The 22553-nt window shown below is 58.8% G+C and overlaps 1 protein-coding gene across 3 annotated transcripts in view; it reads left to right on the top strand.

Annotated features, from left to right (window-relative positions):
• The first annotated feature begins 6 nt into the window (after positions 1–6).
• STK32C (serine/threonine kinase 32C) overlaps positions 7–22553 on the top strand; it is a 70852-nt gene continuing 48305 nt past the window's right edge. For all 3 annotated transcript variants that reach the window (XR_005723542.1, XM_040254820.1, XM_040254819.1), the window contains exon 1: positions 7–119. Coding sequence is in view for 2 of the 3 variants with exons in the window: in XM_040254820.1 (XP_040110754.1) it covers positions 59–119 (61 nt within the window). In the remaining variant the exon portion in view is untranslated. The remainder of the gene's footprint in view (positions 120–22553) is intronic.

Raw genomic sequence — 22553 nt, 5'->3', positions numbered from 1 at the left:
CAGCGATGCCCGCGCGCAGCCGCGCCCCTTGTTTCAGTGGAGCAAGTGGAAGAAGAGGATGGGGTCCTCCATGTCGGCGGCCGCCGCGCGGAGGCCGGTGTTTGACGACAAGGAGGACGGTGAGAAGGGCCGCGCGGCGGGGACCTGGGGAGCGCACTGGAGCCCGCGCCGCCGGGGAGCCCGCGCGCTCTCGCAGGGGGCTGCTGCGGGAGGGTTTCCGTGCGTCGGGGCACCAAGGTTCCCGGGGCGGGAAGGCGTCCCGGGGCGTCTCGGTTTCCGAGGAAACTCGCGGACGGTGCCTGCGGTGCCCACGCGCGTCAACCGTGTCCAGCCGCGGCGCGGCGGGCGAAGCAGGCCCTCCAGCCGCGGGGAGTGAGGGTCGGTGGCCCCCACTGCATCCAGGGCGCTGTGTCTGCGTTTTCCTTTACTGTGCGGTGCGCGCGCTCGGCTGCCCCTCTGCACCTGAGGGGTGCCCAGTTCGCCAGGGGAGACGCCGACCACAGGTGGAGCGGGGGCCCGGCCCTCGGAGTTCTCAGGGCCGGCGACCCCGCGGCGTGGCTCCGGGCGTGCCTACCTTTGCACTCAGATGTGCGGCGGAGGCTTGCCTCTAGGCAGAAAGCTTCCCTTTTGGGAACTACTTTGCCTTGAGTTCCCCCTGCAGGTAAGGCTAGTGACCTGGAGGTGGGCGCCGGTGGGAAGCAGGAGACCGAGGCAGGCCTGTGGGCACGCCTCCCTGAGCCCTACTGGGCACAGGGCCTTTCCCTTAGCACCGCCGGGGGAGGTGGCAGTGCCTGCCCCTGAGCACCATGACACTTCCACAGGCAAGCATGCAGCTCTTCTCTCAGATGTCATGCAGGTAAGTTCAATGCTATAAGATGACACATTTGATTTTTTTTGACATTTTCTTAAAATAGACGAAATATGCATTTTTCATTTGTAGGCAGCCTGCAGCGGGTAGGATGGATCTTTTATAATTTTAGAGCACAGCTTAGCCAAGGAGACCAAGCTATTTATTTCTGATAAATAATTTAAGCATTATAGGAGATTACAATACTATGACCTAAGGCCAGTGTTGGAGAATGTGCAGCCTGGCGGCAGTCCTCACAGAGCGAAGGGGAGCCTGCTACCCGGCGGGGTGGGGGAGGTCTGGAGGAAGCTGGGTTCCAGTGAGCCCGGTCACAGTCAGCAGGGAGGGGGCCTGGGTGTCTGGACACAGTCAAGGGGTGAGGCCTTCAGGACCGACCACACCCGCACAGTGTGTTCTGGGGAGACCTGACTTTGTGTTCTGAACTTGGGGCACAACTTACTGCTGGGGATGTTTCATGCATTGCGTGTTTCTGAGTGTACATATTCTAAGTGTAGAAAGCCCAGAGTGAATTAGGACGGAATCAGGAAGCAGATTGCATCTAGCTCTGGCTGTAGGGGCAGGATCAGAAAACGTCTGAGAAATACATCTGATTTCAGGACTCGCCAGTGTCAGCCCAGAGCTGGCCCTCTCGCATGTCTCTGCATTTTGCTCTCCAAGGCAGAAAATGTAGGCAGAGAGGCATCGATGTAGCCCAGTGGCTGCCTTCAGCTTTGAATGGTAAAATTTTACTACCTGTTCAGAGTATTAGGTTTCAGAATCCAAGGAACATTAAAGAGGCAAAAAAGAGCTCCGAATTCATCTATGATTCTTGAATCTGAGTTGAGAACTATTTCACACATTGTCCCCCCTCCGCCGTCGCCGTGCGCCTGAAGCAGGACGGCAGAGCTGCCAGCTATTCCGGGCTCGTGCAGCTGGGAGCTGGCTTCGGCAACAGGTGCTCGCTCTTCAGCACACATGCCTGTTAGTCACTCGCCATCCCTGGGCTCGGTGGCCAGGTCTCCAAACTGAGCACCTCAGGAGGAGAGTTGGCTGGGCTTTGTTTGGTGAGATTAGAGGGCCAAGCCTGACCCCGGGTCTGGTTGCTGTGGATGTGACCCTGGTGGACGGCCACTCTGTTCCAGCTTTATTGTTTTTGTGTCATCGTCAGGGTGCACATGGCTTGGGGATCATAGTACGTGTTTGCAAAGAAAATGTGTGCTGCTCTTGGCCTGGAGGCTGTGGGTTTATTTACATGGAAAGAGCAGGCTATGGAAAGGAGGAGGGCGGGTCTTCCAGGAGGGCAAGGCTGCAGGCACCCCACCTTTCTCTGAGGGCGGAAAGCTGTCCTCCCCGGACAGGTCCCACACTTCTCAGCCCCGTGCCGGGTGAGCCGAAAGAGGCAATGGTGCTGTGCTGAGGGCTTGCGTTTACTGGGACTGCCCGGTTGCCATGGTGATATGAGACCTTCTGATGAATTTTTTAGATTAAAACACCCAATTAGTATATCAAATTTGGTATGCAGAGAAAAAGAAAAAAGAAAATAAGGGAGCAGTTTAACGGCGCGCCAGGTAGATGCCAACTAAAACGCTGAGTCGTGATGCGTCGGGCCCTGAAGGTCCTGTGTCCCCGAGGCGTCTGAGCCCGGGGTTGGCCTGTGCTGGGCTGTGTTCAGAGTCCCCTGGGCCTCCTCCTCGTACCCGGCTCTTTCCCTCTGCCCGTAGCCCCGCGCCTCCGCTCACCCTGCCCTTGTGGCTTCGGGAGCGCTTGATTCAGGGGTGGGCCTTGGGGGCCTGCAGGCTGCTGCTCTGCCCTGCCTGCCATATGCTGGTCAGACACCCTCATCCCTCTTTTCTGGAGTCTTCCAGCACCTTCCCCTAGCAGCTGGGTGACCAGTAGCCTGGCGTGGGCGGCGGGGGGGGGGCACCTGCCCTTCTCAGCAGTCTTGCTAAAGCCTAACCTGAGATTAGGTTGCAGTGGGGAACAACCGGCCGTCCGGGAGGTTTGCCTTCACCCAGAGACCTGGAACTAAAGCTTCCCTGGGGCGGCAGAGTGCCAGTCCTTGGCGTGCGGGGTGGGGTGGGCGTAAGGTGGGACTTGGGGCTCCCAGAGCCTCATAACCTTTTATGAAACTTATAAAACCTTTTTTAAATTATAGAGGGATTAAAGTGTATAAATTTGTGAAAAGTTTAGACTTTCCTAAAATTGTCCTAAATAGGAAAACCGAGGCTTCGGTAACTTAGCCCAGAAAGGCCTCCTAGTGTACGCCTGCCCCAGCCCCTCTCTAGAATGCACTCACACGTGGGTCGTGTAGAGACATACTTTATGGCTTCGGTGCAGAAATGGGGTCATGCCCCATTCATGGTTTTGTCTGAACCTGCTGGTTTTATATAGCGAGGTGTCGTGACGTCTCGTCAATCTAAAGGATCCCTTGTTGGCTGAATTTCCAAGGGCTGTTCCTAGTACTGTGAGCTAGACTCAGAGGATGCTCTTAGAAACTGTGGGCGCCTCCCTGCCCCAAAGTCCAGGGTGGATTTGTCGGGGGGGCGCTGGGGGATGCTGGAGCTCAGGCAGCAATACGTAAAGAACTGAGCAGCGAGTGTTCTTGCGTGCTCATCGTGGTGCCCTCGACATTGTTTCCTTAGGGGACATTCCTGGGATGACATTGCTGAGTCAGGAATGCACACCGAAGGCAGCTTGCTGCATCTGCCAGCTCCCTGGGGACGAGCTGTCCTGGGACACGCCGCTGTCCTGGGTGCTTGTTACAGGGTGGTGACCCAATGGGTGTGGCTGCGGCAGGTGCGGGGTGCCCGGAGAAATGAGGAGGCGGGGAGACTAGTGTTGGAGAAGGAAGCATGAGTATGGTGAACACGGGGGCGGGAGGAGAAGGGAAGAGGGAGGCCCTGCCCTCGGAGCCTGCGGAGGCCCTCCTGTCCCACCCTCCCTGCCTCTGGGTGTTGGTGACGGCTTACTATTTGACCACCTGAAAGCCTGTATTACTGCTTTGCTTGCTGCTGAGGTTGGCCATCTTTTTCTTTCCATGTCTGTGTTCTTTCCTGAATCGCCAGCTCCTAGCCCTGCCCTGATAAGAGACGCTTGTTCAATCCCTGGGTTGGGAAGCGGCCCACTCCAGTGTTCTTGCCCGGAGAATCCCATGCACAGAGGAGCCTGGCGGGCAGCAGTCCATGGGGTCGCCATGGACACGACTGAAGTGACTTAGCACGCCACACGCACCCCCGTGCCGAGCCTCCTGTGGGCTGTTTGCTGCGCTGCGCTTTTCACGGTTCCCAGGATGGAAGGGCCCCGGGGCGGTCGTTCATCTTTCTGTGCTGCTAGTTTTTTTTTCCCACGTGCATCCAGTTACCTTTTGTGCGGTCGGGTCCATCAGGGCCCGCCTTCCTGGTGGCGTTCTGCCTTTGTGTCCAGTTACACCAGCACGTGATGCTCGTTCTAAAACCTGCACTTTCTTCTAGCACTTCTGTGGCTTCACTTTTTACGTTGCGACTTTTGGTCATTTTGGACTCACACTGGACACAGTGAGACGGGCTTTTCCTCCCTCGGGCCCTGTTCGTGCTTAGACCAGGCACATTCATTGCCTGTTTTTGTTGAATTGTGAACAAGATCTTTGCACCCGTCACGTTTCACACTGGTTGGTGCTGGTATGAAGGAAAACTTTACTTTCAAAGATGTCTGTCCTGAGTGTGGTTTTCTGCGGAGGCTCCTCATGGCTCTTGAGTTGATTTTCCCAGACTTCCTGGGTGGTTGGTCGAGTCATCTGCCAAGAATGACTCGGTGGCTTGAAGGTGTTTGTGCCGACCCTTCCTTGCTGTGTGCCCAGAGCTGGGGGCAGTAGAGTGCGCTGTGCTGAGCGCGTGGGGGCTGGCCCGGTGGTTCTGAAGCGTCAGTCTGGCCCCATCACTGAGTCCTCGTCCAGCGACGCATGGACCTGACTTACAATAGGTGCCTCTCCCTTCCCTCCCGACCCTGGGGAGCGGGGCTGGCCGGGGTGGGGGCAGCTCTCTGTGAGGCCCAGGCTGATGGCAGTTCACCCCCTCCCCCACAACGTGGGGCCTTGGTGGCAGAAACGCAATGGCTGCAGGCCCTGGGATCCTCTATCAGCCAGCAGGGGTCCCTGGGCTCCCCAGGGCAGGGTCGGGTGTCCCGGGGGGCCGTGGGGGAGCCCTGAGCTTGATGTGTTCTCGAGGCTGACGAGGCTGGTCCGGGATGGACCGGGGACTCGCTGTCGTGCTTTTTATGTAACAGATGTCAGCTCTGAGTGTCTATCCATCTGGCTGTGTGTTTTAAAACGCTAAAAATAAGTTGATTTTCTTTTAAACATTTAACCACCCATCTTTCTAGTTGAGGAGGGATGCAAGGATGCACGGGAGGTGAACCTTGTCCAGGGCTGCTCTCTGAGGATGAGCCCTCCCGAGGCCCCAGGTCGGTCGGAGGGAGGCAAGGCGTTCATTCAGAGCAGGGTCAGGGCGGCTCAGAGGAGCTTCCCAAACTGCCAGGGCCCCCAGTCCCTGGGGCCCTGTGGAAGTGCAGATGCTGATTTGTTGGGCATCAGGTGAGGCCTCGGGTGGGGCCTCAGGTTCTGTATTTCCATCCAACATCCGACCCACCCCGGGGAGGGCAGCGGTGCTAGACCAGAGGGGACCCACTCTGGGTGGGGGGCTTGGTGAGGATAGTGCGGGGGGCCGGGATGGCAGCAGCCCCGAGGCACAGGGGCAGCGGGGTGCTGCCCGCCCTGGCGCTGCGCTGAGCGATGCCGTTGGTGACGGGCGGTACCTCGTCTGCATGCAGGCTGGCTCTCCCTGCTGAGGGATCTCTTTAGTTTGCTCTTATTTCTGTGTTGCTCTTTTTCTCTGGCGTCGACCACGTGGACACGCGCGCCTGGGACAGCAGTGGCGCTTTGGATCCTGCATTTGCAGCCAATACCACAGCCTGAGCCTCTTCCTTCCCTTGAGGAGCACCCAGCCTCCACGGACTCCCACCCAGCCTGGAGGAGGCGTGTTGCCAGAGGCGGGTGGCTCAGGGCTGCACCCCGCCCCTCCTGGCCACTGTGTCCTCTCGTCCTGGCTGCTCTGACGGCCCAGCCCTGCCTGCCCGCCACCCCCAGCCCAGTGGTTCCCGGCTCAGGGTCTGTGCCCCGCAGCCTTGGGCCAGACCCCGCTTTGGGTGGGATGCTCAGACCCAGATTCGGTGTTTGTTCTTCTGACTCCACGTTTCCTGTCCAATCAGAGTTTTCCTCCTTGGGTGCTTCTCAGCCCCTGCCTCGCTCTGCCGTCTCTGGATACATCTATGGAGAGGGAAGACTGTGGTGACCAGCATCTCTACTAGCAGGCGAGAGTCCAGTGGATGCTGGACCTTGCTGCTCCCGACAGCTGTTGGCACGCTTCCTCCAGCCCTGTCCCTGCTTCCCCGAGGCGGGGGCAGGTGGTCACCCGTCACCCTCTCTAGACCTCTGTCCCGCCCCAGGGGGTGGACGCATGCTGACCGTCGCCCTGGAGGCCACAGTGGGCTCCTCTCTCTTCCTTAAACGCTGGCTGTGGCCAGCATGCAGAATTACTTTAATGCTCAGAATTTGAGACAATTGGGGAGAAGCTACAATTAATAAAATCATTGTTATTTTTAAGGATGCCTGCTTCATCAAAAGCTATTTTCTCGTTGACCTGAAGTCTCTTATTTAGAAACCAGGGCTCTGGGCAAGATCAGCGTGCCCCACCCAGCCCCCAGGTCACTCCCTCCAACCCTCTACCTGCCCTCCACACCCCCGGGTGTGACTGAGTGTGTGTTGGCCTCGAGCACTGGGCCCCCCACAGGCCCCGCAGAGTCGATGCCGTGCAAACCCGGCTGGGCATTATTTACGTCCTGAAGCCAAGGGGATGGTGTGTGTGGGCGTCCGTGTCGCCCCCAGTTCATTGAAAATAGGAGCCGAGCGCCTCCGGTTTCTGGGGTGTGGACGCGCTCTGCGGCTCTGTGTCCACTCTCCAGGTGGGACCTGTCACTGGCAGGAATGCGCAGCACGGTGCACTCAGGGCTGGAGTCTGTCGGGCTTCTCAGGCACGAGTGCCCCCTTCCCACTCCCGCTATGCGGGGCCCACAGTGCTAGGCGCCGCTTCCCATCCTCCCGCCACAGACTCGGGCCCTGGGAGCCAGCAGTGGGCTCTCTTGGCCCTGGCCGCTCACCCCAGGACACTCTGCCATCCGCGTGTGAGCGTGCTGAGTCGCTTCAGTCGTGTCCCACTCCGTGCAACCCCGTGCACTGAAGCCCACTGGGCTCCTCCATCCATGGGATTCTCCAGGCAAGGATACTGGAGTGAGTTGCCATGCCAGCCGAGAGATCGAACCCGCGTCTCTTACGTCTCCTGCTCTGGCTGGCGGATCCTTTACCACCAGCGCCCCGGGGCAGCCTGTTTGCTCTTGTGTCTGATAGTGAACAACCCCCAGACTCAGTGACTTAGCAACAACCGTTTATACTGTGTTTCCTGATTCTGCGGCTGGAATGTGGGTGGGTCACCTGCTCCACGTAATGTCTGTGGAGGTGGGAAAACCTGCTGGTCTCCCCATCACGGCCCCCTGGTCAGCTCAGCCACCGGGGCTGGTGGCGGGCTCAGCAGGAGTCGTGTCCTTGGTGGTGGGGTGTCCCTGGGGTCTCAGCTCCTGTGAGGTGGCTGCCCTGTCAGTTACCTGTGACCACGTACCGCGTTGCCCCGAAACGGAAATGGAGCGGCTGGACGCAGCGACATCAGCGCCTCGTTTCGGGAGCTGGCCGCGCGGGGCGGCCCGGATGGGGGCTGTGCTGGCTGCGGGGGCCACGCGCGTTTGCATCGTCCCAGAGTCCCCTGTTTCCTTTTTATTCTTTGTGTCAAGGTCATCTTGTGTCTGTGGAGTCGTCTTTTAGCTCCTCAGGCAGACGGCACGGGGCTGAGAGGAGGGAAGAGGGAGACAGGGCACAGAGGAGGCAGACGGGAGGGGTGAAGAGTCACGAGCTGAAGGAAGGGTGGACCCAGTGCCGACGTCGGTGCCCAGCTTGTGCCCATGGCATGGCCCTGCCTGGCGTTGACCCGGAGGGCAGGTGGGCAGCCGTGGGGGTGGTGGCCGCCCTGCAGGATAGGACGCTGAGCAGGGGGCCTGGGCACTCTTTCTGGTGGAACTCGAATCGGACGGGGGTCCTGGGCTGTGTGGGGCCTGCAGCACTCAGAGCTGCAGACAGGAAGGGGCTTGGTCCCCACAGGGCCCCAGAGCTGGACCTGGTGCAGACCCTGGGGGTGAGCGGGGCAAGGGGGAAGGGAGCGAGGGTTTGGGGCCAACGCCTGCTGTCCTCCGTCTGGCATCGCCGACCTCACCGCATCCGTTCAGCCACAGAGCGCCGCGGACCCATTCCCGCCCGGAGACGCACCCCAGTTTGGGTGATAGGTGGTGTGTGGCTGCCGTCCAGCCGCAGACGCTGCTGCTGGGTGATCTTTTATTCCTTTTAGCTTTTTATTATATAATGAAAGGTGGCAAGAAAAGTATTAAGAAATTCGGTGTCTTATGTAATCTCAGTGCTAAGATAGCCATTTGTGCCTTTTCACACCCCCTTCCAGTCCATACTTGAACACTCACGGAATATATATGACTTTTAGAGTAAACTTTATTTAGCACATTTTTAGCTTCTCAGAAAATTTACAGAGAATTCGTGAAGGTGGCACAGAGGGTTCTTGCATGTCCCGCACCTCATTTCCCCTGGTGTTAATACAGTGCACTTGTCCTGGCTAGGGGGCCAGTGGCGAGACGATACTGTGCTAGTCAGGGTTCTCTAGGCAAACACCAGACAAACAGAATAATAGCGTGTGTGTGTGTGTGTGTGTGTGTGTGTGTGTGTGTGTGTGTGTGAACGAACATCTTTGTTGTTCTATCCCTCAGTCGTGTCGGATCCTTTGTGACCCTGTGGACTGCACCACGCCAGGCTTCCCTGTCCTTCACTATCTCCCGGAGCTCACTCAAACTCATGTCCATCAAGTCGGTGTTGCCATCCATCCATCTCATCCTCTCTCGTCCCCTTCTCCTCCCACCTTCAATCTTTCCCAGCATCAGGGTCTTTTCCAATGAGTCAGCTGTTCACATCAGGTGGCCAAAGTATTGGAGCTCCAGCTTCAGCATCAGTCCTTCCAACGACTATTCAGGACCAATTTCCTTCAGAATGGACTGGTTGGATCTCCTTGCAGTCCAAGGGATTCTCAAGAGTCTTCTCCAGCACCACAGTTCAAAAGCATCAATTCTTCAGTGCTTAGGCTTCTTTATGGTCCAGCTCTCACATCTGTACGTGACCACTGGGAAAACCATGGCCTTGACTAGACGGACCTTAGTCGGCACAGTGGTGTGTCCAGTTTTAAATGCGCTTCCTAGGTTTGTCACAGCTCTTCTTCCAAAGCGCGTCGTCAAGTGCCTGCCCACATCAGGGAGGGCCGCCTCCTCTGCCGAGTCCCTGGTTCAACTGCTACTCTTGCCCAGAAGCTCCGTCCAGAACAGGCGCAGAACACTTTAACCTGGGTGCTCCGGGCCAGTCAGCGTGACACGTGAAATGAACCACCGTAACTCTCAGAAACACTGAAGTCATGGTTTATTCAGAGTTGCTGTTTTTGCTGAACATTCTTTTTCTGTTCCCGGGTCCCATCCCGGATCCACATGGCATTTCACTGTCCGTCTTTAGGTCCCTGTGAGCCGAGTCAGCTTCTCAGACTCCGCTTGTTTTGATGACCTTGACAGTTTTGGGTCTTTGGGAGGAAGACTGCGGGAAAGATGCTCTTCTTGTCACGCCCTGAGGGTGCAGACGCTCGGCTTGGCTTGCTGCTGATGTTGGCCGTGACCACCCGGCCGAGGTCGTGTCCGCCAGGTGTCTTCACCGTCAGGGTCTCCATCCCCCGTCCACACCATGCCATCGCCGTAGGCTGGAGGCTGGGGTCCACCTGCTCCAGGGCAGGTGTCCACGTGGAGTCACTGGGATTCTTTGGCACAGAGAGTTGTGTGTTCTCCAGCTGCTTTGTTGATCAGCCATTCACTCGAGCCCTTGCAGACTCACGGATCTCTGTTCTGTGCTTTGCGTTGCCACCCGAGCTCTTGTGTTTGACTTATTTTCTGCTCGGGTTGGCCAGCTCCAGCCATCAGAAGCTTCCCAGTTGGCTCCTGGCCCCTTGGGCCTGCTGCCCTCGCTGCTTTCTGTCTTTGCTTCTTTCTGAGCACTTCCTTTTTGTGACTAAAACATGCTCCAGACTCATTGTGTATTCCCCAACCCAACCCTAGAATCAGCCAGTTCTCCCAAGAGCCCAGGTCCTTCTTCTGGGTAGGGTGTTAGAAACCAAGATCTGGGCGCTGGGGGTGCTCACCCTTCCTGGGAGATAATGACCTTTTAAAGCACAGAGCTGTACCCAGCGCACTGCTCAGCTTCAGGCCCAGACTCTTGACCTTCAGGAAGTCTGCACAGGCCCAGAGCAGGTCCCTGCCCCTCCCCTCCTAACCCAGGGCCCCTCCCCCCGGACAGTCTGTCTCCATGGTCCCAGCTCTGGGTGGGGGACAGCGGCCTGCAGGTCTGGCTCTGGGGAATCCAGAGCTGTGCCTGAGCTGTGCCCTGTGCCCAGTTCACATTTCATGACTGTTGGCACGCGATGGCACAGGTCCTCGGGAGTGAGTGGGCATGAACCAGGCGTTTTTGTGTCCCCAGGGTGGAGATTGATGCCAGGCACCCAGAAGACACTCTCCGTGAGTCTGGGGGAGAGTGCTCAGAGAGTGCCTGCTTCCTGCTCCCGTGTCGAGAGCTTCCCGTGGTGCCCTGTCCCCCCTCGTTTGTTCCCCGTTTTCAGCAGAACTCCTGAGGGCTCTGGTCCGTGGGGGTGCCTGTCCCCTGGACCTGCAGGCCAGGATTTGTCCCTCAGCCCCCAAGCCCTCGTGAATCCCCCCTGCACGTTGGAGGGCTGACGCCCCGTTCTCGCATCTCCGTCTGGACCCCCCCTCCCCCAGCTTCCCTCTCTCCTGGGACGCCCCTGCCTGCCTCGGCCTCTCCTCCTGCCGCCCCGGTGACTCCGGGCGCTGGGCTCATGCCCCCTCCTTTCCTTTCCTGCTTTGCTCACGCGGATGGTCTCACAGTTTCAAATACCATCCATATGTCACGCCTCCCAAGTTTCCCTCCAGCCAGGACCTTGCCTCCCACATTCCAGGCTTTTCTGCCCAGTCTCTGGCTCATGTGTCATACGTGTGTCCTTTAACACATTCACACCCACACCCCTGCAGTCTCCCTCCTCACTGACTTCATCCTCCAAGCGCCCTGTGACCCCTCCGCACTTGACGCGCCACCTCCCCAACCTGGACCTCACGTGGCGCCTTGGTTCTGCCTTCCAGAGAACTGACTGCCTGCATCCCTGCCGTCCCGCGCGCCCCGAGCTCCCCTCCCTGCCCCTCCACGCGCCCCGAGCTCCCCTCCCCACCCCTCCATCCTGAGGTAGCAGCCAGGCTCACCAACCCCAGCGCCTGCTCCAGGGGCCCCAGGGCTGAGAACTTGCAGGGTACCCGGGCTCAGCCTGGGGTTCTGGGGTTAACCTGTGTGTGCATGTGAGCATGAGCGTGTGAACTCCTGTCCCCCCATGGATCCCGTCCCCCCTTGTGGACCCCTTCCCCCCTTGTGGACTCCTGACCCACCTTGTGGACCCCCATCCCCCTTGTAGACTCCCTGGACCCCCGTGGACCCCTGTCCGCACTTGTGGACCCCCGTCCCCCTTGTGGACCCCTTCCCCCCTTGTGGACCCCGCGCCCCCCTGTTGGCCCCCATCTCCCTTCGTGGACCCCTGTTCCCCTTATGGACTCCCTGGCCCCGCTTTTGGACCCCTGTCCCCCCTTGTGGACCCTGGCTCCCCTGTGGACCCCATCCCCCCTTTGTGGACCCCGTCCCCCCCTTTTGGACCCTGACCCCCCCTTGTGGACCCCTGGCCCTGTGGACCCCTGGCCCTGTGGAGGTGCAGGTGCCGCTATGCTGGCTCTCTGGGGTGGGCAGCTCTCCTGGCAGCTATCTCCCTTCTCGTTGAAGGCACAGTGACATGGTTGAGGCCCGCGAGGTTCTCTCTCGGAAGGACCCCACGGTCTGCTGCAGGGGAGCCTGGGGTGCTGAGCGAGGCCCGGGGTTTGGAGGGAGGCAAGGCCCACGCCTGACCCGCGTGTGGGCTCTGCCTCTCTTCGCTGCTGGGACGGCAGGGACTGGCAACCCGTGTTCCTCCCACTGCCGGCGTCCGGCTCACGGGCGCTGCAGCCGAGGAATGGCCATCTCGGGCACACAGGTGGACGCGGAACCCATGTGGGCCGCGCCTGCCAGCTCCGAGGCTGGGGGCTCCGTGTGGAGTTGCAGGTGAGGTCAGAGCCATGGGGCACTGTGCCGCAGGCTGGGTTTGCTCAGCACAGCTTACCTGGGGGTCGATCACTTTACAGGACAGGGGCGTGTCCTGCCTGCCCTCTCCCTGAGCTGACCCTCGTCTTCAGGCCCTGGGGGTGCAACCTTGAACTGAGCATCGTGGGCTGAGACGGCGAGGCGACGGTGGTAACCTGGGGCCAGAGGTGGGCCTGGCCTTGGACCCATGCGGGTGTGTCCAGTGGAATCTCAAGAAACCTTTACAGAACAAACTTAAGTTATTTTTAATTAAAAAAAAAAAAGAAGCAATGCTCTGGAGAGCACAGGTTCACTTGTGTGCAGATCCTGTTAATTGAAAGGTTCAGGAGGTTGTTAATTACTTTTTTATCAGCAGCATCTTCTCTCCCAAGGGCACTCACGTCCTGTCAGTGCACAAGCGATGTGCCCCCGCGCAGGGCACCGACCTCAGAGGGGGTGGGTGCCTCTGCCCCGAGCCTCGGGTGCGGCGTGCCCGCGTCCCAGCCAGTCTCCCCGCATCCCAGCCGGCCTCCCCGCGTCCTTGGCGGCCAGTCTGCTCCTGTGCTGGGAGGGGGAGCCAGTCTGCGTTTCGTGGCGTTCCCCTCTGTCCTCAGTGGTTGTTCCGAGAAAGGAGGCGCTTTGGATCTGGGGGCCGGCTTCTCACTCCCTTCAGGGTTTGCTCCCTGTGTGTCCTGCTTAGAACATGGGTCCCTAACCCGTGGTCATAAAGACTGTTTCCCCTTTCTTCTAGAGCTTTTATGGTTTCACTGCTATTTTTTTTCTTTTGTACAGAAAGCACGTATCATTCCCCCATCACAGAATCAGGTGGTTGCAGTACAGGAACGAAGCCAGATCAAAGACATGCACAGAGAAGCTCACCACTCTCACTGAAACCTACCAGACTCCTGGAGTGGAGATGAGCTAGTTTCTACTAGAGTCTAATTCCATTGCTTTTGACTCCAAAGACCCCAGTGCTTTTCGACAATGGCCAGGGTTTTCCATATTTTCCCACCAGTCTTTCCCAAAGGAAACTTATTCCAGATTCTCACCTTTTCCACTGAGGTCTTAAAAGGGAAACAGAGTTCCGGTTCATACTGTGGTCTCTCGTAGCCTCCATTCTTTAACGTGATCACTTTCAAAGTTAAAGGATCGACATTTTACTCCGCTGCAGTGATTCTACTGTTACTTTTGTTCGCGCTCCACTTCAGGTCGGTGTTTATGTTGCTTGGACGCCAGGGCCAGGGCTCGGCCTCTCTCTGCTCCTTCTCTGCCTCCTCTCTCCCCCTTCCTCTCCCTCCTTCTCCCCTCCTCCTCCTCTGTGGTCTGATGTCTGTGTGATCCAGCACCGCTTGCTGAGAAGATCGTCTTTTCCCCAGGAACGTTCCCTGGCATCTTTCTGGAACCTGTACTCATGGGCCTCTTCCTGGCTCTGTTCTGCCCCGTTGATCTCTTTGTCTGTCTTTACACCGAGGCCACACCGTGCTGATTATTGTAGCTTTACGATGGGGCTGAAAGCAGATGCGTTTGCCCTCCAACTTTGGTCTTTTTCCAGATTGTTTTGACTGTTCTAGATTCTTTGCCTTCTGTAAATTTTAGAATCAGTTTATCAATTCCTAAAGTAAGCTAAGATTTTGACTGGGAGTCCATGAAACTTGATCACTTAAAAAAGAACAGACTTCTTAACGTTTTGAGTTTTCCAGTCCAGGAACGTGGCACTTGGTGCATTTATTCCGGTCTTTCATTTCTGTCAGCATGGCGTCATAATCCTCACTGGGCAGGGGTTGCAGGCATAGTTTGTGTTTTTTAAAAATAGATCGTTGCATCTTGACTGTATCCCATAGCCCTGTGGAACATACCTACTCTAATATCTTGTCTGTAGATTTCATAGGGTTTTCTATGTCGCTTGCGAATGAAGACAGATTTACCAACTTTATGCTGTTTCACCCTGTCTAGACATCCAGCACAATGTCAGTTACAGGAGCGGGGAGCTGGCGTCCTTGTCTTTTTTGTGATCTTAGAGGGAAAGTGTCCAGTATTTCACCGTTAAGTACAATGTCAGCTGAGCTTTTTCAAAGATTCCCTTATCAGACCGAGGAAGTTTCCTTCTCTTCGTAGTCTGATGAGTTTTTGTTTTAAAGTCATTAATGGTTGTTGGATTTTGCCACATGCTTTTTTGTATCTGTGGAGGTAGCTTCTTTATTCTGCCAATGTGGTAAATTGCACTGATTGACTTTTGAACAAAATATCAGTCTCACATTATTAAGTTCATGTTTAGATATTGCTGAATTCAATTTGCTGATATTTTGAGGCGAGCCCAGCGGCTCAGTGGTTAAGAAAATAAATCCGCCTGCTAAACAGCAGCTGCAGGAGACTCAGGCTCAGTCTGTGGGTTGAGACGGTCCCTGGAGGTGGGAATGTCAGCTCCTTCCAGCATTCTCGCCTGGAGAATCCTGTGCACAGAGGAGCCTGGGGGCTACAGCCCGTGGGGTCGCAGAGTCGGACACGACTGATAGGCCCGGCACACGTGCGGCGTACGGTCTTTATTGTGCTCTTGGGGGATGTTGGCCTAGAGTCTCCTTTCTTGTGGTGTCCTTGGCAGGTTCACACCAGCCTCATAAGATGGGTTGGAGGTTTTCCCTCCTCCTCCGTTTCCCGTAAAGTCTGTGTGACGTTGGTGTCATCTCTCCATTAAACCTTTGCTAAAGGTCACCACTGAGCCTGGAGCTTTCTTTGTGGGGAAGGCTTAAGGACAAATTCGATTTCTTTGATGGCTAGAGGGTATTCGGACTTCCCGCTCCTCCCGGTGCTCGCTTTAGATCTGTCTTTCAAGGGGTGGGACCCGTCCCTTGCGTGAACTGCTTGTTTTCCTTCAGAGTCTGTAGTGGCGCCTCCTTCACCCCTCACGTCGGCGTTTTGTGCTTTCTCTCCCTTCCTGTCTACCAGTCACGCTGAGGAATGGGAAAGCCTGAGGCTCTGCTGGTTGGTCTGCTCCTTCCTCTCCTTCTGCCGGGTTTGCTCTTGGTGCTGCTGTGTCTTTTTGGACGACTTGAGCCTTTATCCTTATGACGCGTCTGATGATGTTCCTTGGCTCAAGTCCACTTTGATGTTAATGCGGCCGCCTGGTTTCTTTGGTCGGTTCGTCTGTGAGCAGCCGTTTCCTCCCTTAACCTCTTGCCTCTGTACCTTTAAGGAGGAAGCGGTTTCTTTATAAATAGCACTTGGTTGACTCTGGGTTTTTAAATCCAGTCTGGAGATGCCTGCTTTTTAGAAGGGATGTTCATCCATTTACTTGAATGTAATTGTCGATATATTTAAGTCTAAAATCTTGCTGTTTTCACGACTTTCCCACTTGCTAACCCCATCGACTAATTGTTTCCATCACCGATCTCCTGGGTTATGGGCTCCTCCGGTGGTGCTCCTGCCGATGAGGGAGACGTGGGTTTGATTCCTGGGTCAGAAAGATCCGCTGCGGGAGGGCATGACAACCCACTCCATGGAGAATCCCAGGGACAGAGGAGCCTGGCGGGAGCCAGTCCATAGCGTCGCACAGAGTGGGATGCGTCTGAGCGACTTCGCACAGCTCGCCATCTCCTGTTAGAACAGAAGCCGCTTGAGGACAGGGGCACTGTTCCCTAAGAATGTTCCCCTGGCCTTGGGGAGGGACGGCCCAGGGCTGCAGCCCTTGCTTGGGCTGTTTGCCTGGATGGGAGAGGCCTGGGAGGTCGCAGGGTCAGCACGGGCGGCAGCGCCCAGCGCCTGCCCCTCCAGCCCCGCCCCTGGCCTGCCTGCCCCCGCCTGGCACAGCGAGTGAGGGGCCCCCGCGGCCGGTCTGGGTGGTCTCGGGCCTCGTCTGGTCCGGGTCGCCTCTTCCAGCGCTGTATCGCTGGGTTTGTGAGGTGCCTCCCCTCCGTGGGCAGCGGGGCCTGGAGGCTGCAGGTGCCCCCAAATCCTCAACAGCACATCTCCGAATTTGGAGAATCTGAGACAGGGAAGGGCCTGCCTGCAGCCGGCCGGCCGCTGGTCGATGCTGCTGGCTCCGCGTGGGGAGGGGGCTGCACCCTCGGCTCCTCTGGGGGGCGGGGCAGGGTGGGGCCTGCTGGAGAATCCCTGTCCAGGCTTCTCCAGCTGGGTGCGTAGAGCTGTGCCCCCGGCCAGGTGGCAGGCTGCTCCCTCTGGACCCGAGCAGTACGGGGAGCCCCTTCTGGCGGCTGGACCCTGTCCAGCACGTGCCGGGCGTTCCCGCCCCCCTGCCCCACGCAGTGGCCCCCTGCCCTTCAGTGGACGTCGCTGCCCATTTCAGGGCATGGGGAAGGGTGTCCGGGCTGCCGGGTCACCGGCCAGGAAGGCCCGCCAGGATCCCGGAAGCTGGGCACCAGTGACGCAGCCTGCTCCGGCGACCCCATCACCTAGGGCCTGTGCCGCCGGGACCTGGGCCTGTGTGGTCAGCAGAGAAGGGCGGGCCCTGCGGGTGGCCGGCAAACACTGAGCCCAGGGGCTCTGGCCTAGGCCCCAGGCCTGGTGGCCCCCGCAGGCTCCCGGTCCGCCCCAGCCCTCCCCCCGCGTGGCCTCTCCCTCCTCTCCCCTGGGTGCTGGCACCTGGTTTGCTGCTCGGCGAGGTGTCGGCATGGGTGGTGGCCCTGGTGGGGGCAGAGGACGTGGGCACTGGGCCTGGGGGACCTGGCCAGCGCCTCAGCCTCAGCCTCGGGGCGGCTCTGGGCCTGAAGGGACCTGCCGTGTGGTCCCTTACTGGTCCCCCGCCCTCTGCGGGGACGCTGCGCCTTCCCCAGAGATGGGCGGGGGCAGCCGTGCCCCTTGCACCGGCTCAGCTTCGTCCAGACTGGCCGCCGGTGGTCAAGGCGTCTCACTGGCGGCCCCTGGTCTTATCACGGGTCGCGAGCCATCACGGTGCCCTTGGCTGCCTCTGCCTGACGGCGTCTGACTTTGTTTTGTTTCTCTCGGGGGTGGGGGGCTTCAGCGCGCCCCCAGGACAGGAGCTGTTCTCCCCACCATGAGCCCGTGGCCCCCCGCAAAATAAGCAGCTCGGGTTCTCAGGCGCCTTCGCGTGGAGCTGGCTCACACGGCGTGGACTCCGCTTGGGGGCGGCGGATCCTGACGCCTGCAGAAGGTGACACGGGGGCCTTTGCGGTCCCAGCTGGTGTGGGGCTCCGCCGGGCGGGGCTCGTGTGGCCAAGCGGGGGTGGCGTGAGTCTGCTTTTCTCGGCAGCGGGGTGGGTGGTTCTGCGGAGCCCTCGCGGTGCAGCAGTTGCGGGCGCCCCCGAGGCTGGGCTGCGGGGTGCCAGTGTGCCCGGCGGGAGGCACGGCCTCAAGGCATGGCCCCTCTGCCGCTTGGGGGACGGGCGCCCTCCCTTCCTCACCCCCTCCCAGGCTGGGCTGGGGACGGCCACATCAGGGGGAGCCCCAGCTGATGCTCCACTCCTTCCGCTGGGGCCTGGGGATCCCGTGGCTCCCGAGCCCAGCCTGCGGGCCCCAACTGTGAGGTTTGCTTTCCTCGCCAGTGGCCCGCGGGAGCCGTGTGACCAGGTGTACGATGGAGGCACATCCGTCTGAGAGGTCGTGCTGTCCCGGGAGTCGTCTTCTCAGAGGAAGATTTTAATTTCCTAAGATGATGTTTCCAGTGCTTTCCAGGCTCGGGCCCAGAAGAATATTCCTGGGCTGCGTGAGACCATTTTATTCTTAAAAACAAAACAAAACAAAACAAAAAAAACCGCCATTCACCTTGAGCATCAGAATCGCGGGTCCAGGCCCCTGAAGAAGTGAGCTGGCAGATGGTAGCGTGTCTGCTGAGATGAGTAGGGACAGTGGGGCGGCTTTTATAGCTCATTTAAAAGGCACTTAAAAAGTAAACAGAGAAGCGTAAGCAAAAAATAACCCAGACTTCCTTGTCCAGGTCATCCCTATTGACGTAAAAAAATAATTCATGTGGGAGGGTCAGACGTTAAAACTGCCTGAGGACAGAAAGTGGAGCCTGAGGGCCTGCATCAGACTCGCCTGTGGGCTCTGCGCGTGGGCTGCTGGCGTGGAGGTTCTGGTTCGCGTGAGCCGAGCAGCACGTGCAGGGCGCTCGTCCGTGCTTCTCTTGAAGCTTCGTGGTGTCCGTCTGGTCTTACCATCTCCACAGCACCCCGCCTTCCCACAGTGTCCGAGGGGATCTCCAGCGCCCCTCCTGGACAGCTGGGTGGCCTGGGGTTGACCCGGTTTTGTAGGCAGAGACGCATTTCCGTGAGTTCCTCCGAGTGGACGTCACGGCAGCAGCGAGTGGCCCTGACCCTGGTGGGTGTTGCTAACAGTTTCTGGAAGGGCTGGGTGCTCACAAGGCCCCCTGCAGGGCTTGGGGTGAACCAGCCTCCCCACGGTCCCAGCCTTGGGTGTAGGCCCAACGTGTCTCCGTGGAACGTGGGGGGCATTGTGATGATGGGAACTGGGGGTCCGTCCCGTGTCTGATTCCACATCCGTGTGGTGCCTTCCCATCGGGGCCTCTGCATTCTCTGGTTGACTCTCTCAATCATTGGTACCAGTTTGTTTAAGGAAATTAAACCCTGGTTTGGTCATATTGATTACAAATATCTTTCCTGATTTTGTAGTATTTTGATTTTTAAAAATTTCTGTTTTTTCTCTATACGCGAGTTTCCTGATTTCTTTTTTTTTCTTATTTATTTTTTATTTTACTTTACAATACTGTATTGGTTTTGCCATATATTGACATGAATTCGCCACGGGTGTACATGAGTTCCCAGTCCTGAACCACCCTCACCTCTCTCCCCATATCATCTCTCTGGGTCATCCCAGTGCACCAGTCCCGAGCATCCTGTATCCTGTATTGAACCTAGACTGATTTCTATATGATTAAATTTGTCCATTTGACAACAAGTCTTTGCTCTGTGGCTTCTGGGGTTTGCTTCCTTTTTGGAAAGACCTCTCTTGCTCCAGAATTATGAACAAATTCACCCACTTTGCCCTAGAACCCTTCCATGGGTTTACTGTGTGTGTGTGTGTGAGCACCATGTATGTGCATCGTGTGTGTGTGTGTGTGTGTGTGTGTGTGCACGTGTTGGAGAGTCCTGAGGGTTACAGGCCAGCAGGTAACCCAGGCTCTCAGCCCTCTGTCCAGTGGAGGCCGCTCTGCAGGCCTGCTGTCTCCTCACACGATGATACCCGCAGGGTCGCAGGAGAGGCAGGCTGCCCACTTTCCTGCAGCTTAGAGGCCCAGGAGCCGCCCAGCACCCCCAGCCTGCCGCCTCCCTGCCTGGGGATGGCGTGGCGCTGGCCTCCAGCTCTGTGGCGGTCGCCGTGCCTGCCTCTGGGAGCCGGGTGGGTTCTCGTCCTGGAAACCACAGACCTGAGCGCCCCCGAGGATGTGGACTCCCAGCCCAGCTCCCTTCTCTGACTCTTATTTTTGGAGCATAAAAGAGAACAGAAGTCTCATGTTCCATCTCGAAATAATATCTTTCCTTAATTCTATCCAGTTTGGCCAAAAATAGACCCACCCCTTTTCCAGGATGATAATCCAGCCTCTTCAGCTGGGAGGGTGGGAGGGCTGGCGTCGTGGGCGTTCGGGGCGTGGCTGTGGCCCCGGGACCCAGGGGCAGCTGCTCTGTGCCGTGGGGGCTCCTGAACCACGCCAGTCACCCGGCAAGCCAGCCCCGGAGAGACCCGTGCGTCCTGTGTGTGCAGCGGGTGTCTTCCTACGATTCTTAGACAGCGTGCCGGATCCCGTTTCAATGCGTGGGCAGCAGCTCAGGGGAGGCGCTGACCCCACCCGGGGCTGGGTGGGCGGGGGAGGTGCGCTTGTGCAGAACCGTGGGCACCGAAGCCGATCCCAGCCCCCTTAGCTCCGGGTGTCTTGTGACTCTGCTTAAAAACCACCTTCCTGCATCTTTCCTGAGCACATTTTGCTGCTGAATTTATGCTGCTCTCTAACTGCACATCCACCTTCTCAGTTTCTGTGGCCAAAGAAGTTGGTGACCGAAAACCTGGTTTGCAGAACCTGGGGTGAAGGTCTGGATGGGATGGGATGAGGCCTGGGCGGGCGGCTGCGTCCGCTCCTGTCGGCTCCTCATGGGTCCCTGCCGCGCCCGGGGCTCTGTCCTCACGGACGCCCGTCCGCAGAGGCTGCAGCCCTGGGGGGCCGGGGCCTGGAGTCCCCCGTCGGCTCCCTCTCCCCACCGGAATTAGAGCATCTTCGCTCCTCGCAGAGCTGCGGGGCAGGAAGGCAGGGACCAAACAGGGCCCAGGAGATTCTGGTTGGGGGCTGACGTGTCTGTGCGGGGAGGGGTGGCCGGAGGGTGTCCTGACCCCAGAGAAGGCACAGGAGGTCCACCCGACCTGGAGTCCTGGATGTGGTGAGGCGCGTGTGGCCACGTGGATGCCGGTGTGCAGAGGCCGGGATGGAACGCTGTCGGGGACGTGGGCCCAGGAGCCGGGAGTGCAAGGAGTCCGGGCTCGGCTGCTTCGGGGGGTGCCCGGGCCGTCGGTGACCCCCGTGCTCAGGTCCCAACTAAGCGGCAGCTTGGCATCGCTTTCTCCTGGTGCCCAGTCTAGACGCTCCAAGACCAGGGCAGGCAGGGACCGGCCCCAGGGGGTGGGCCGCTCATGGCCCGACACTCGCCCCCTTCCCCTGGGCTCTGGCCCCGTGTGGTGGGCGCGCAGGCTTGAACCTCCCTGTCCCCCGAGGGCTGCTGGGCAGCACCAGGCAGCACCCAGGACAGCATCCGCGGGGCCGGGCTCCCCTCGGAGCTTCAAGGTTTGAACGGTCGTGCCGTCCTTGGTCCCAGGAGCCGTGACACACCCATCAGGACCCTGCGTGTGTCCTCAGGGCTGGGGCCCGGGACTGACTGACCTCCAGGGTCCCCTCTGGTTTGCCTCCCCCCGCCGCAGCTGCCGTTCCTCAGCTGGGATGCCCTCGGAGGAGGGCAGGGCAGGCAACTCAGCCCCGGGCCTGGCCAGCAGTGGCCCTGGAGCTGGAGGACCCCTGTGCCCCCCCAGGCTCTGCCCTGGGGTGTCTGCCAGCCTTCCTGCTGGCCCAGCACGTGGGCTGCATTTGCCCAGGTTTATTTTGCAGACAGGCCCGTGCTGGCGGTCTGGAGGGGGCCCGAGGCCTGGGGGCTCATTTGGGCAAGGGTCAGGAGGCACTGTGTAGCCAGGCCCCACCAGGCCTCTGCCTCGGGGAGTGCCCCTCGGGCAGCCCCACAGGCTGGGAAATGCTCCGTTACCTCTCATCTGTAAAATAGGCAGCCGCGCGGATTATTCATCTTAAATATCCGCTTCCACCCAGAGCGTATGCAAATCTCTTCTTCCGAGAAAAGGACTGAAATAAAACCTTGCACTTACTGTGAGGTGGAATTTAAAATAGCAACTTTCCCGAACAATGCTGCGTGGCTTCTATTTATCCAGACGCAGCATGGGACCGGCGCTTGATTGAGACGCCAGCTGCCCTGTGAGGTGAGCCTGACCTGGGCTATCAGCCGGTCCCAGGCATGCAGGCCCCCCGCCTCACGCACCAGGCCCCCTGCCCCTAGGAGCATCCCGCCAGAGTCCCAGCCTGGTCAGCACCACATTCCCAGGTGACCACACCCAGACATGGACCAGCTGTCCCTGGGGGACCCAGCTCTGGGCCTGCGGGGTCTTAGCCCACAGGAAGAAGCCGCCGCCCACGTCTGCCCTGCTCTGGCGGCTTGGGGAGCTCTGCTCTGCCCGAGTGCCCCGTCCCCTCCTGCCCCGTTCCTGTGCAAAGGCCCCTCGGGGTTGCAGACCCGTGCAGCCCGCTCCTGGACTCCAGCCTAAATGCTTCATCTTACAAATGGTGGGATCCCCTTTATGGCCCCAGAATCCCACGGATCTTAAAGAATAAGTCCCCGAAGCCCAGTGGCTGGTCAGGGAGTCCACCTGGGAGGGAAGAGCCCTGCTGGCCGGGGGGCGGCTCCCTGTTTCACCCCCTCGCTGTCAGCCTCTCACTCACTGCCTCACTTGTTCACTCTCTTGCACACTCACTCGCTCACTGACAAGCCTCCCTTCGGGGCAGAGGACCCAGCCTGGTGCTGCAGAGGAGGCTCCTCGCTGAGTCCCTGCAGGGGGGACCACCGTCCTCCCGACCTGGATCCACCAGAAGCTCGGGGACAAACCGCTTCCTCTGCTGACGGGAGGCTGCCCTCTGGGTGAGGCCCTTTAACGAACGCAGAAAGTGAAAGTGGAAGTTGCTCCGTCGTGTCCGACTCTTTGCGACCCCGTGGACTGTACATTCCCTGGAATTCTCCAGGCCAGAACACTGGAGTGGGCAGCCGTTCCCTTCTCCAGGGG

This window comes from Oryx dammah, unplaced genomic scaffold (genome assembly GCF_014754425.2).
Source record: "Oryx dammah isolate SB20612 unplaced genomic scaffold, SCBI_Odam_1.1 HiC_scaffold_14, whole genome shotgun sequence".
NCBI lineage: Eukaryota > Metazoa > Chordata > Mammalia > Artiodactyla > Bovidae > Oryx > Oryx dammah.
This window is presented reverse-complemented; position numbering and strand designations above follow the sequence as displayed.